General features: G+C 40.4%; 1 protein-coding gene across 1 annotated transcript in view; it reads right to left on the bottom strand.

Annotated features, from left to right (window-relative positions):
• vwde (von Willebrand factor D and EGF domains) overlaps window positions 1-15381 on the bottom strand; it is a 298923-nt gene that overhangs the window by 20027 nt on the left and 263515 nt on the right. The window contains exons 21-23 of the mRNA XM_060825309.1: window positions 5242-5787; window positions 2779-2874; window positions 1871-1966 (exon numbers count right to left, since the gene is read on the bottom strand). Coding sequence (XP_060681292.1) covers window positions 1871-1966; window positions 2779-2874; window positions 5242-5787 — 738 coding nt within the window. The remainder of the gene's footprint in view (window positions 1-1870; window positions 1967-2778; window positions 2875-5241; window positions 5788-15381) is intronic.

The following is a 15381-nucleotide window of genomic DNA, read 5'->3' as shown; positions in this document are numbered from 1 at the left end:
AGGTCAACCAAGGAGCCTGCACTGATTCATTCTGATCATTAAAGTATTTTGCTTGTGTATATCTTAATTGATACTGCTCATCTATTACCGACAGAGGATATATTGCATCAAACTGTTCACCACCTTAATTTAAAATGCTCTAATTATCTCATAAAACACATTTGGAGGAATTTTATCAGAGCAGATGGGGAAAGGTGAGATCTACCACCAAAGCTGATATGACTCAGAACCCCAGAGAATTAAGTCCCTAATTGTCATCAGAACTCTGCTATTACTCCTGGCTCCCCAAGGCAGATTTACTTGTAAACCTTCACCAAGGACGATGTAAACCCTGCATACATGAGTTACCAATCAGAGGCTGGCCACACTCAGTTCATGGCATCACCACTGGGAGATGTGTCTGTGACCAGTTTTATACTTGGACTTTCACTGAGCTGATAATGCGATCCCTGGACAATGATAAGTAACTAAAGAGATCACAGGGACAGCAGCACTTGTGAGAGAAGGCAAGGTTTAGATAAATGAATTAGAGTCAGGCTTACAGTGGGACCCTCTTCCTGATGCTGAATTATTTGAAGAGGCACAGAGTGCCTTTGAACAAGGCAAGCCTCCTATTCTGCTGGAAGGAAACCTGACAAGATTTGCTTCTTGGTCTCTTTGCTCAGCGAATCCTCTGCATGAGCTATTTTAATGCAGAGGATGTCCTTAATTGGGCATTAATGACCTCAGTTGGCATCTGGGTGAACAGGTCACTTGTAAGCCTTCCCACCTTGAACTTAGTTGAGTGGGGATGGCGGAAGGGCAGGAGCATGCAGTCAACTCCACACCCTCTCGACGAGCTTGAAGGGGCCTCATGGTACTTGGCATTCACCACTGGGACAGGATTCAAATTCCATCCATCATTACAATTCAAGCCGTCTTACTTGACACACTTTATGCATGCTTAAAGCCAAAAACAACTTCCAGCGGTGACTCTATTCGCCCTGTGATCAATGACCTTACTTATTTTAGGGCAAACAGAAACCACTTTCTCCACCTGTAAATACATTGCAAGTTGTAATTTTTATTGTAACTCCCCAAATCTTTAAAACTGTCAGAAAATAACACCTTATCCATAGGATAAAAGCTACTAATTTGGATTCATTAAGACAATGTTAAACAGAAGGAAGAATAGTTATGTAGTTTTCAGTGTAATGAAATGGTGCTTAATTGTTTTTTATAACCAATTCTGTGAAAATATTTCAATACAGAAGAGGTCTCGATGCTCCAGTAATTTTAATAGACTTCACAGTTTATAACATTGTTGATTCTTTTATCATAATTAATGGACATTCTGTCCCTTGGCAATATCATCCTCAGCCATGCAGTCAGCATCCACATGTCTGCTGATGACAACAAATCTTTACCACCTCTCGAACATTCCACTGCTTCAGTGCTGTCAGATTGTTTGTCTGACAACCAGTCTTCACTGAGCTGCAATTCCCTCTGGCTAAATATGAGAAAGTCAAAGTTATTATCTTCAACTTTGCTGTAAACTATGAGTCTTGTCATCAATTCCATCTCCTTCTACAGCTAGTGGTCTCAGCTGTGAATGAGACCTGACCATTATAAGTAATCACTGATATATCATGATGTCTTAAAGCAGGTGTTAGCGCCATTTCCTTAAAGCTCCACTGCAGCAATGAAGCTGGATTGAGAAAGCTCAGCAGAAATTCAGGGCTCAGGAACTCAGTTTGATTTTGGGCCTTTGCTTCAAACTATATCAATGGCACATAATGTAAAACTAGAACAAGCAAATTTTACCTATGCAAGATTTGCAAGAATGAAATGTGATTGCATTCCTCTTACATCAGTGTGGTATTCAAATTACCTTCTTCACAGGTTGATCCTCCATATCCAGGTGGGCAATCACAAACATTAGGTTGGAGGCATTTCCCATGATTTTTACAGTCAGGGCGACATATAGCTTTGATTAAATAAAATAAGAGAGCATTATATTTGCCAAATCATCAACAAAGTTATGCAGCAAAAGTAAAATAACAGGCAAATACTGAGGGGCTATGCTGGTTTGTGGAGGTGGTTTTGGTAGGGAGTGGGACACAAACATATCATGAAGTCATGCTGACTTTGTTTGAGTATTTTATGTATTTCTAAATGCTTTGATGGTACAATCTGTATAATACTTATAGTTTATGGATAAGACAAAGTGGAATTGAATAGCAGAATAGACATGGTGAGTTAAATCGCCTACTTCTGCCCTGATGTCTTACGGTATTATATCCTTCTAGTTGCATAAAATATTATCAGCACCACAGTGGCTGAGATCCAGCAAAATAATCAAACCTCTACATTGCCCACCCCCATTGTCCAAGTCAAGGACATAGTGACAGGACCCTATTCTGTTGTGCTATTTTACACCCTTTTCTGCGTTTAACTCTTTTCGGATGAACTTGCAAAAAGAGTTCTACCCTTAGGAGTGCAGTTCCAGCATAGTCCAATTATTTTTATCCTCCACTTCCTTTATGAAGTTTTAATTTTTAATCTGCCTACAATACACTGTACTAGGAACACACAGTTGCACATACATTTTCATCTATGGAGTGAAATTCCTGCTGTTGATTATTTTCACGAACAGTTCAGCGCTAACATGCAAGGTTAACATTTTCCCTCTATTCATGACATTCTTTTTGACAATTAGGGATTCAATCCATATAGTCCAGTAGTAACAAAAGCTTAAGCGAACTCTTCTCAATATTCGTAGATTAACTCTATACTTACCAGTTTGGCAGCTGTATCCAGTGTAACCAGGCTTACAGCGGCAAGTATTTGGTGCAGAACATTCCATATTCTTGCCACAAGGATATCTACACATTGCTGTCAAAGCAGAAAATAATTTCATAACATTCAATATTGAATAATGTGACTACATAGTTAGAGAAGCAGAAAATGAGAGATTCAATGGCATATTAAGACACCATATTCACCTTTTCACCGAAAAGAGCTCTTAGAAAATAAAGCAGGGTTATATTTTTTGAAATGTTAGAAATTTGTCTCAAGGTACAAGGGTCATTGGAAAGGCCAGATTAGATTAGAACAATTGGCTACCTTCCATATGGCACTCCGAGAACCACCTGGGTTTATAAAGCAATCTAAAACATTTTTTATTGACACTAGTTGTTTTAAAACTGATTTGACACTTTCAAATTGGAATGACATGGTTGAATTCAGAGCCTTCTGACTGGTTTCAATACTAAGCTTTCTTTTTCAACTTTGCAGGTTTGAATGGAGTGAAGTTGTAGATTCAATAAGGGAGCTTTTGTCAAATATGGTATTAATTCAGCAAGCTCTTAGGAAAACCATAAATACTGCTGCTGCGTAAAATGTGGAAGTTTACTGGTGCTCTTCAGAGGTCAGGATTGTGGCATATACTGAATCAAAACAGGCAGGTTTAAAGATGAGCTTACAAAGTGGCTGGTAGAATAAAAATTGGATGTTTGCAGGCACCTATCCTTTACTTATCAATGATGCTATTTATAAAGATTAGCTGAAGAAGTCATTATTGGAAATGTCACAATCTTTATCATCCAAGCAATGTTATGATCCCAGCTTATGGTAATACTGGACAAGTCACATCCCAGAGTGAAACATGGCTTGATAGATGGCAAGTTCTAATTTCACAGTTTTGTTAACCTAATGGTCAGTCACTGAACAGATTCGCAAAATTTCTTTTAACACAAGAAACAAGGTTATCACACAAAGAAAAAAAGTTATATTTGCATGCAAGACTTACACTGAAATCATTCACACAGAAAGCCTGCTTAATTATCCTCTTGCCTGTCCCTCTTCATTTTCCCTAACATGGATATATTGTGTAAAGTCCCTTTCTAGCTCTCTATTTCTCAGCAGGAGAAATCACATTTTCACCTCAGAATCCAACCCCGATCTCCTTTTCTATTGGCAGTGACACAATTGGTAGCAGTATCATAACAACAACTTATATTTATTGTCATAAAGTTCCAACCCCATTCCAGACAGTACAGCGCTAAAAATAATGAAGAGGCGCTGCAGTGTTATTGGTATTATATTCTGGATAAGTTATCAAACCAAAGCCTCCACCTGTTCTCTAAGATGTTGGTTTAATAAAAGGGCATTATTTTGAAGAGAAGGGCAATTATATCTTAGGCCCTAGCCATGATTTATCACTCAAATAAAATCACAAAACAGATTATCTGCTCATTTTCAAGTCACTGCTTGTAGAAGAATTGTTGTGTGCAAGTTGGCTGCTGATTTTCGTTTTCATATCCTGACAGTGACTACATTTAAAAAGTAATTAATTAAGGCAATTCACATCGGGCAGTTTTAAGGTTGTGGAAGGTGCTATATCAGTGAAAGTCTTTCTTTTAAGAGAGAACCTATTTTCACTCACACAAGAATCCAAGATTCCCTACAGTGCAAAAGGAAGTCCATTAAGTCTGCACTGACTCTCCAAAGAGCACACCACTCTTCCCCATAACCCCTCTTTTACCACAACCAATCTACCTAACCTGCAAATCTTTGGACTGTTGGAGGAAATTGGAGCACCCAGAGGAAACCCACACAAACATGGATAAATTTGTAAACTCCACCCAGACAGTTACCCAAGGCTGAAATTGAACAAGGGTCCCTGGCACTGTGAGGCAGCAGTGCTAACCACTGAGTCACTGTGCTACCCAATGTACAAGTCTTTGTAAACAATGTGTTCTGGTATTTCACTGTTCAGTGGCAAATCTAAGTTACTGGGGCAGCACATAGTTTTAGAAGTATATTGTTGTCTGGTGTTATGGATAGTAATGGTTGAGGCTCCAGTTATATATTTTTTTCCTTTCACATGCTGACCAGGAATCTCTCCTGTCTACTGTGTTGGATTTGCAGATTCATTCTCAAACTGTTTGGTCACGTTATAAATGCACCATCAATGGCCATCAATATCTGGGGGTGGGTCTCATCTCAGCAGGCAGGAAGACTACTCATTGCACCACAAGACCTCAAAAGTAGCTTGTGCTAAAAACATGTAAAACTATCAATAAATAATAAATATTTTAGCTCCCAAAGCAGACTTTTCTAATATTGTATAAATGTATATTGTTCTGCACATTTTATGACAGGTTCCCTTTGGGTTTCTTCTTCATTTTGCTTCCAAATATGTAACAATTGAATATTTACTTGGCCATAATTAGAGTAGTACCAATAATAATACAATACCTTTGCATGTGACTCCATCACCAAAATAGCCAAAAGGGCACCGTCCACACTTGAAGTTTCCAGAAGGGGTTGATTCACAAGGAACCCCAGAGAAACACGGTGAGTCTGTACATGTGACCATCTTTGGTTCAGGTGTTAATTTATCACCTATGTAAAGGTCTTCTGTAGTTACAATTTCACCAGAAGGCTGTGATTTTATTACAGGCCTTTGCTGAGTCAATGATGGGCCAAGGATTTTTGGAACATATCTTTCTCCTTTCATGTGGCGTCTCCTTGGATCAATTCCTTCTTCTTTATTGCCTCCTCCAGCAGCATCTTTGGAAATCAGTACAGGGGCATCTCTATTCTTCAAAGGTGGAGTTCCTCTTGGTAAAGGTTGTCTGGACATGATGGAGGGAAGCCAGCCTGTAGATTTATTGTCAGTTGTCTGATATACTGTAGTCCAGTGATGGGCGTGTGGCTTCCTGACATCTGTTGTCATCACAACAGGGGCCGTAGTTGGAGTGAATCTGGACATTGATCTGATAATTCCGGGTTTCTGATAATCTATAGAGTATCAAAGTTCATTAGTTATGTCAAAATTTTCCAGAAATGATTGTTGTTGCACATCATTTGAAAATATGTTGCAGCCCATAAATCCACACATTATAATCTCTAATTATGTCAAATTTATGCCTACAAGTACTTCACTGAAGTTTGAGAGATAGCAGGAAAGTATAGGACAGAGGGAGCACATCCAATAAAACTGGAAAACATACTTGCTGCTTGTCATTGAATGTGAGGCAAGGGGTTGCAGCTGCTGATGGGTGCAGGGCTGGTCTGACTATTTTAGACCCCCTAACCCCAGGCAAGCTATGAGTTGGTAGAACTTACAGCTGGTGATGTTCCTATGCATCTGCTGCAACTATCCTTTGAGGTGGGTAGAGACTGTGGGTTTGGACAGTATTATCAAAGAAGCCTCAGTGAGCTACTACAGTATGACTTGTAGACAACACATGTTGCTGCCATTTTGTGTCAGTAGTGAAGGGTATGAATGTTCAATGTGGTGCCAATCATGGGGATGTTTTGTTTTGAATGGTGTCAAGCTTCAAGTGTTGTTGAAGGTGTACTCAGAGTCAGACGGCACAGAAACAGATTCTTTGGTCCAACTTGTCTGTGTTGACCAAGCTTCCCAAACTAAAGTAGTCCTGCTTGTTGGTGGCCCATATCCCTCTATCTCATTCCTGAATCCAGACAAATGTCTTTTAAATACTGTAACTGTATCTGCATTTACCACTTTGTCTAGCAGTTTGTTCCACATATGAAGCACCGTGTGTGAAAATGTTGCCCCTCAGGTCCCTTTAAAATCTTTCTCCTCTCACCTTAAAAATATGCTCCTTGGTTTTGAATTTTTCCACACCAGGGAAAAGACCTTTGCTTTCACCTTTTCTATGCCCCTCATGATTTTATAAACACTCATTCAGGGGAGTGGAGAATATTCCATCAGACTCCTGACTTGTGTCGTGTAAATGATGGACACACATGTTAGGGAGACAGGGAGTGAGTTACTTGCTGCTGAATTCCTAGCCTCTAAATGATCCCTTAGGCACAGAATGTATGCGACCAATCCATGTCAGTTTCCAGTGAATGGTATCTTTCAGTAAGTTGATAATGGGGAATTCAGTAATGGTAATGCCATTGATAATCAAGGGGTAATTGTTCATATTATGTCTTCTTGGAATAGCATTTGTCTGGCATGTGCATGCTGCACATTAATTGCCACAAATCAGCCCTAATCCTTGATGTCTTGCTACAAATGGACACAGGCTTTTTCTAATATCTGAGGAGTTGGTATGGAAATGGGAATGGTACTGAACATTGTCCAGTTGTCAGTGAACATTCCCCCCGCTGACTTTTGATGGAGGGAAAGTAATTGATGAAGTAGCTGAAGATGGTTGGGCCTAGGACATAGCCTGATTATATCTATTTGCAGCTGCTTGATGTTCTCCTCACAGTTTGCATTCCTGCCAAGCTTTGTATCATCAGAAAAAATGAGATATATTACTGCCTCCTCTTTTAGAGCAGTACAGCACTGTGCAGGCCCTTCATAGTGTAGGATAAAAAGGCCAACACAAAGATCAAACAAACTTACATACCCTTCATTTTACCAACCTCCATGTGCCTAACCAAGTGTTGCTTATATAGTATCTGACTCTACTACCATGGCTGCCAATGCATTCCAGGCACACACCACTCTCTGAGTAAAGAACCTATCTCTGACATTTACCCTAAGCTTTCTTCCAATTATCTTAAAATGATGCCCTCTTATGATAGACATTTCTGCCATGGAAATAAGTCTCTGGCTATCCACTCTATCTATGCCTCTCAACACCTTGTATACCTCTATCAAGTCGCCTCTCATCCTTCTTTGCTCCATTGAGAAAAGCCCTAGCTCTCTCAACCTTTCTTCATAAGACATATCCTCCAATCCAGGCAGCATCCAGGTAAATCTCCTCGGCACCCTTTCTAAAGCTTACACATCTTTCCTATAATGAGGTGACCAGGCCTGAACACAATGTTCTAAGTGTGTTCTAACCAGACTCTATACAGCTGCCTCATAACCTTGCAGCTCTTTAATTCAATCCTCTGTTAATATGCCTTCTTAACAACCCTATCAACTTGTGTGACAACTTTGACTGATCTATGGACACTGCCAAGAATCCTGCCTTTAACCCTGTATTCTGCATTCAAATTCGACATTCTAAAGTGAATAACTTCACACTTTTCCAGGTTGAACTCCAACTGCTATCAGCCCAGTTCTACATCCTGTCACTGTCCCATTGCAACCTACAACAACCCTCCACACAATCCACAACTCCACTAACCTTTGTGTCATCAGCAAAATTACAAACCTACCCTTCCACTTCCTCATCCAAGTCATTGATAAAAATCATAAAGAGCAGAGGTCCCAGAACAGATCCCTGCCAAACACAGCTGGTCACCGAACTCAGGTTGCATGCTTTCAATCTACCACCATCCTCTGTCATCTATGGCCAGCCAATTCTGTATACAGACAAACAGGGTTCCTCTTATTTTCTGAATGAGCCTACCATGGGGAACCTTATCAAATACCTTGCTAAAATCCATGTACAGCTCATCCACTGCTCTTCCTTCATCAATGTGTTTTGTCACATCCTCAAAGAATTCAGGAAAATTTGTGAGGCATGACCTGCACCCCCCCTCCAACAAAGCTATGTTGACTGTTGCTAATCAAACTATTGTTTTCCAAGTAAATCATGAATTCTGTTTCTCAGAATCTTCTCCAATAAATTGCCCACCACTGACATAAGATTAACTGGTCTGTAATTTACAGGATTATTCCTACTCCCTTTCTTGAACAAGGGAATAGCATTTGCCACTCTCCAATCATCTGGCACTACTCCAGTCGACAGTGAGGATGCAAAGATCATCACCAAAGATACAGCAATCTCTTCTCTCACTTCCTCTAGTAACCAAGAGTATATGCCATCTGACCCAGGAGATTTATCTATCCTTATGTTTTTTAAAGTTTGAAGCACATCCTCCTTCCTAACATCAACCAGATCTTGCAAATCAGTCTGCTTCATGCTGTCCTCAGAAAGGTCAAGGTCCCTCTCAATATTGAATACTGAAGCAAAGTATTCATTAAGGACCTCCCCTACTTGCTCTCACTCCAGGTGCAAGTTCCCTGATCCACCCTATCCTCACCCTGACCATCCCCTTGTTCCTCATATAAGTGTAGAATGCCTTAGGGTTTTCCTTAATCCTACCGCGATAGCTTTTTCATGCCCCCTTCTAACTCTAAATCCATTCTTCAGTTCCTTCCTGGCTACCTTGTAACTCTCTAAAGCCCTGTCTAATACTTGCCTCCTAAATCTTAAGTAAGCTTCCTTCTTTTCCTTGACCAGATTTTCCACATCCCTCATCACCAAAGGTTCTTTAAATCTACCATCCCTTCCTTGCATCAGTGGGACGAACCTGTCCAGCATCATAAGCAGGTACTTCCTAAACAATCTCCACATTTCTGAAATGCATTTCCCTGAGAACATCTGTTCCCAATTTAGGCCTCCAAATTCCTGCCTAATAGGACTGTAGTTCCCCCTTCCTCAATTAAAAACTTTTCCACACCGCCTGCTCCTATCCCTCCCTATGAGTATAGTAAAGGTCATGGAGTTGTGATCACTATCACCAAAATGCTCTCCCACCAAGAGATCTGACACCTGGCATGGTACGTTGCCAAGCACCAAATCTAATATGCCCCCCCCACAGTCAGCCTACCTGCATATTGAGTCACAAACACTTCCTGGACCTACCTGACAAAAACTGCTCCATACAAACTATTTGAACTAAGTAGGTTCCAATCAATACTAGGGAAGTTAAAGTCACCCATGACAATAACCCGATTACTTCTGCACATTTCCAAAGTCTGCTTCCCAATCTGCTCCTCATTGTCTCTGTTGCTACTGGGGACCCTGTAGAAAGCTCCCAATAAAGTGACTGCTCCTTTCCTGTTTCCGACATCCACACATATTGACTCTGTAAACAATCCCTCCGCGATGATCTCCCTTCCTGCAGCCTGTGATGCTACCCCTGATTCAATGCCACTCCTCCACCTCTTTTACCTCTCCCCATTCCTTCTGAAATATCTAAATGCTGTAACATTCAATAACCATTCTTATCCCTGTGATATCCGAGTCTCCGTAATGGCCACAACATCACAATTCCATATACTGATCCATGCTTTGAGTTTGTTACCTTTATTCCTGATACTTCTTACATTAAAATAGACACTCTTCAACCCATCACACTGACTGCATCTTTGCCCTATCAAATGCCTATCCCTCCTCACAGACTCTCTGCACTCTCTGACTGTTCACTACCAACTCCATCATCTGATCTGTAGGTTCAGGTTCCCACCCCTCCACTAATCAATTTTAAACCCTCCTGAAGAGCTCTAGCAAATTTTCCCTCATCCCTTCTGAGCCAGGCTCAGTGCCAGAGACTGTTGCCAGAGACTGTGGCCAGTGCCGCAGTGGCTTTCCCCTGGTAGGTCGTCCCTTCAACAGTATCCAAAATAGTCTACTTACTATTGAGAGGAACGGCCACAGAGGGTCTCTGCACTGTCAGCCTATTCCCTTTCCCTCCCCTGATGGTCACCCAGCTACCTTTGTCCTGTAACTTAGGTGTGACTACTTCTCTGTAACTCATCTCTGCCACCCCTTCAGCCTCCCAAATAATCTGAAGTTCATCCAGCTCCAGTTCCAGTTCCAGTTCCCTAACACGGTCTGTGAAGAACAGGAGTTGGGTGCACCTCTCACAGGTCAGGTCAGCAGGGACCCCAGTGGTGACCCTTACCTCCCATATCCTGCAGGAGGAGCATGCAATTGCCCTAGCCTGCATCCCCTATGCTCTAAATTATCACAAAAGATTGAATAAATGGAAAAATAAAACAAAAAAGTCTTACCTTACTAAGTCTCTAAACACTGTCTTTTCTTTTGGTTAGAGGAGGATGACAGGTGGGAAACATTAAACATGTAGTGTCTCAGGTTTAGCCACAGTCCAAATATATCAGATGTGTCCAACAATCCTTGTGTGTCCGCTTCCACTCCTGTTGAGCTTTCGCTCTGACTTTCACAAGGTAAGTCTTCAAGAGAAAAATTTACCTTCCCGGCAGCCCCCTGGTTCTCGCTCTCACTGCTCCCACTGCTGCTGAAAATGGAGGCAGCTGATCCATGAGGTTAGTCTTTAAGAGGAAAATTTACCTTCCCGGCAGCCCCCACTTACCTTCCCGACAGATTGTAAGTAACACGGGTCCCCGTGTTGATCATTGTGGCATTCCAGTAGTCACAATCTGCCAACTTAAAAATAATCCATTTACCTCTACTCTTTGCTTCCAGTCCCTTAATCAATCTTTTATCCATACTACGTATCAGCCCACCTTCTCAATGCCCACTAGGAATGGGCAAAAATGCTAGCAAACTAGTGATGCCCATGACCTGTGAGTGAATAAACTAAAAGAAGAGTTCTTATGCTGCATTTTAACCTTTTGCATTTCACCTCATCAAATCCTTATGGAAATCCTTGTATACTACATCTACTGGTTCTCCTTTGGTGTACACTATTGACTAAATCTTCAAAATCTCATATTTGTCAAATAAAATTCTCTTTCATAAAACCATAGTGAATTGTTCTATGATTTTTGCAGTGTATTAAGACTTATGAATTGATTCCAAACTGATGACACTGACACCTGTAAACCAATGGTTATTCCTCACTTCAATTATCAATCAGGTGGACCTGAACCTTTCCTTGTTAGAATTCTCTTTGAAGCTTTCTTGTTTTCTATAAACTCTTTTTCCACGTGGACAGGAAGGGACAGGGCAAGGGACAGGTATGTTCAGTTCACAGGCTCTGGATGTCTCAGACTGTACTGTGCTGAAAGATTTGTAGCAAACTGCACTTCGGTCAGTCTGAGGGCTGTTGTCAACCTCTAAGCTCTGCAGCTGTGCATGTGTGCAGCCGCTCCAATGTTCTGCACGTGCCAATCGGTCTGCCAGCACAGATGACAGCATTGGCTGCGAGCTCTGGAAGTTATTTGCTGTGAATAGACCTCAAAAGGTCGATGCAGAGGGAAAAGGTTTAGAGAGAATACTGGTCATCATTCTTTCTTTAACTCAACGCCAATTGATGCCACTCAACTCAAAGTATCTTGTTCACTGCTTCAAAAAGCAACACCATCTTGCACAGCTGAAAATGTGCATCATCTGATTTTATCTAAGTCACAGCAGGAACAATACATAGTCCCTTATCTTCTTGTGGAAGCAGCACACTTGCAGATAAATTTCATGTTTTTTTTACTACAAATGCCTACATGGACATAACTCTCTCTGATGTACTATTAGAGATAAATTGCCTCCCCGTTCCTGTCCTACTTAGCTTGTGTTTATCCACATTATCCACGTTATATTGCCTGAACTTATATCTTTGAATTTATAAATCTTTCTTGATCTGGACCTCATCTCCCCTGGTTACACATAAAACCATTTTTCACCTGCACTGATCATGTTAGACCTTAAAAGCATAAGACATAGGAGCAGAAATTAGGCCATTCAGCCCATAGCATCTGCTCCACCATTCAATCACGGCTGATAAGATTCTCATCCCCATTCACCCGGTTTCTTCCCATAACCCTTAATCTCCTTTACAATCAAGAACCTACCTACCTCTGTCTTAAATATCTGTTGATACATTTTTATTGTTCTATGTTCTGTTCTTTCCTGTTATGATTGTTGCAACTGGTATCACTATCCTCCACTGCTGATATACTCCTTTTTCTTTAACTTTCCAAATCTCCCTCATGTGAATCAATCCTCACTAGTTTGAAGCCCCAGTCAAACAACACAATAACATACTGATCCTCGCACGGTTCAGGTGAAGACTGCTCCAAGCAATCAGCCAAATGAATCAGCAGAATTCATTTCAGTAAGAACTTACTTTCTCCCATACCAACCTATGAGGGTTGCTTTCAGGCTGTTGATCTTATTTACTCGATATCAGTTTACTTATGACACAGGTAGTAATCCAGACATCATTACTTTTGTGATTCTCTCATTTTCAGTTGAAATATTTTAATGGGGAGATGGTGGTGTGGTGGTAAAATCACTCATTAGACTAATAATCTAGAGCTGCAGGTTAATGTTCAGGGAATGTGGATGGGTTTGATTCCCTCAATGGCAAATGACAAAAGTTTAATTCAATAAAAATCTGGAAAGAAAAGCTAGCCTAACAGGGGAGAGTAAATACTCTTGATTGGTGCTAAAACCCATCTGGAACACGAAGGTCCTTTCGGGAAGGAAATGTGGCATCTTTTCCTGATCTTGTCTAGATATGATCACAGATCCAAGAATCTTGCAGAGTCAACGCTGTCACACTGGGCAACTCAGCCGTCTATGTGCATTCTGAAAAAGTGAAGGTTTCTGATGATAGAAGGGTAAAAAGGAGACTCCTCAGGATTCTTCTCAACTCCCGGGGTTTCTAGAAGACCTCATGACAATATTCAGATATGATAACTTCATGGAAGCCTGAGAAGTTGCAGCATAACTCTCACACACACAAACATCTTTGTACACTCTCCCACTAACTGCTGATTTTTCTTTAATGGTCAAACCAGGGAGTGGAAAGATTCCACCCATATGTCTACTTATAAGCTGAAGTCACTTGATGATGAATTTGTTTATTGTATGAAGCTGCCCTCCTCTGGTCAACAGCTAAAAAAACAAGCACTTGACAACTTCTGCAGCAAGAGCCAAGACGAGCATGATAAACTCATCAATCCAAGAATTCAAATGATTGCAGATTAAGCTGTCAATGTTATGCTGTGCAAATTACTATTGATACTCAATTTTTGAGTTGCTGATTACTTTGTCAATTAATATGTTAGATCATTTTCACCAGGAATTGGATTGACACTCAAAGCAGAAAAACATGAATCTGAACAGTCTGAACCGAATTTAAGCCCAGGTCACAAAAGGCAAAGGCCAGTGCTTGAATATTTTTTTTGTTTGTCCTATACTTACTTTTAATGTCCATATCTGCACCATAGTAAATCATTTATATATCAAGAATTATGAATTACCCCATTACCAAGACTGATGTATTCTTCCCAGTTCTTTCCACATGTAACAATGTCGATTGCCTCAGTTTCATTTTTCCATACCTCAAATGTCCAGTGTTTCTGAAGGGATGCCTACATAAATGACAATTTGTATTGACTCTCTGAGTGTGGCATTATTACGTCAGATTTTTCTGTAGCTGAGTATGCTACACTATATTTGTGCACAAGTTTTTTCATATGACTGAGGAAAAGCAACTTCTTAACTCATTTGCTGTCTAAGAAGCAGCACTGCTTCATTCATGGATAACTGCGATTCAATTGGTCACCTGAATCAGAAAGTCAGAATCACAGGAAGAGCTGGATTGATTCTCTGAAAGTGCTGGCAGAGCTACCAAGCTATAAATGTAACAACATTTAATGTTAGAACTTGCATGCTACAATGGTCAGGTAATTTAAGTAATATGTTTGACAGTTTTATCACAGTCGTGCCATTCCTAAGCTGAACCCATAAAAAACACTATCGCTAATTTTACTAGATTTTGCAATTGTAAAAATGGTACAACTGTCAGCATTTCTTGTCATGACAATACCTTTAGGCCAGCATAAATGTAAACATCAATCCAGTAATTTAGATTTGCAAAAATTTCAATTGTCCAACCCGTGGCGGGAAGGAAATTATTGACGATAACATCCACCATCTGCACACACACAATTCAATTTGGACATCTAGTGATGGTCAGTGATTTCTCCAATAGGCACACTGCTGAAATTCTTGCAGATGGAAATGAATTGAAAAAAAATCACTGAATTTACATGAACTTTTTTTGGGTCATCTGACTTACTGTAAAGGTTACACCTTGTTGAGTAAGGCATAATTGGGTGTTTTAACACTGCACTGAGCCCCAACTGCTGTTGAAAATTGTTTCTAGCCCAGTAAACCAATTTGTGTGATGGTAAATTTCTCTACCATATGAATCGATGACGTTCCATCTTCTGCCACAATACCATACCTATTTCTCAAACTATATTTTGCCAAATAAAAAACAAATTATATGGCCTATTTATTACATCCTGATTTGCTGTGGGTGAGGGAATGGAAAGGATACTTTGGGTGCCATCATTCTCATGTGAGTTTCTGCATGGTGGCTAAATGGTAATTTTAATCATATTCAGACTGATTTGAACTATTAATAGCTGCAAGAATTTAAACAGCATTTCCTGTAATCTAAATTAACTACATTTTGTCTTAGTTCTAATGTCAGAAACTCCATTGCTGACAAACACATTTGTCAAGATTTTTACCAATTGAGTAAAAGCTTCAGGCAGTGTGTATTGTTGGATAATGTGAATCTTGTATACCTCCACAAACTACAGTAGCGCCTCGACATACGAACTACCCCGTTCACGAACAAATCGGTTTACGAACAGGAGTGTACGTAAAATTTTGCTTCAAAGTATGTACGAAATTCAAGGTACGAATGAAGGTACGAACGCAAAAGCCCGTGTGC

Source organism: Hemiscyllium ocellatum, chromosome 5 (assembly GCF_020745735.1).
Source record: "Hemiscyllium ocellatum isolate sHemOce1 chromosome 5, sHemOce1.pat.X.cur, whole genome shotgun sequence".
Lineage (NCBI taxonomy): Eukaryota > Metazoa > Chordata > Chondrichthyes > Orectolobiformes > Hemiscylliidae > Hemiscyllium > Hemiscyllium ocellatum.
The sequence above is the reverse complement of the archived record's forward strand: the minus strand, read 5'-3'. Positions and strand labels throughout refer to the sequence as shown.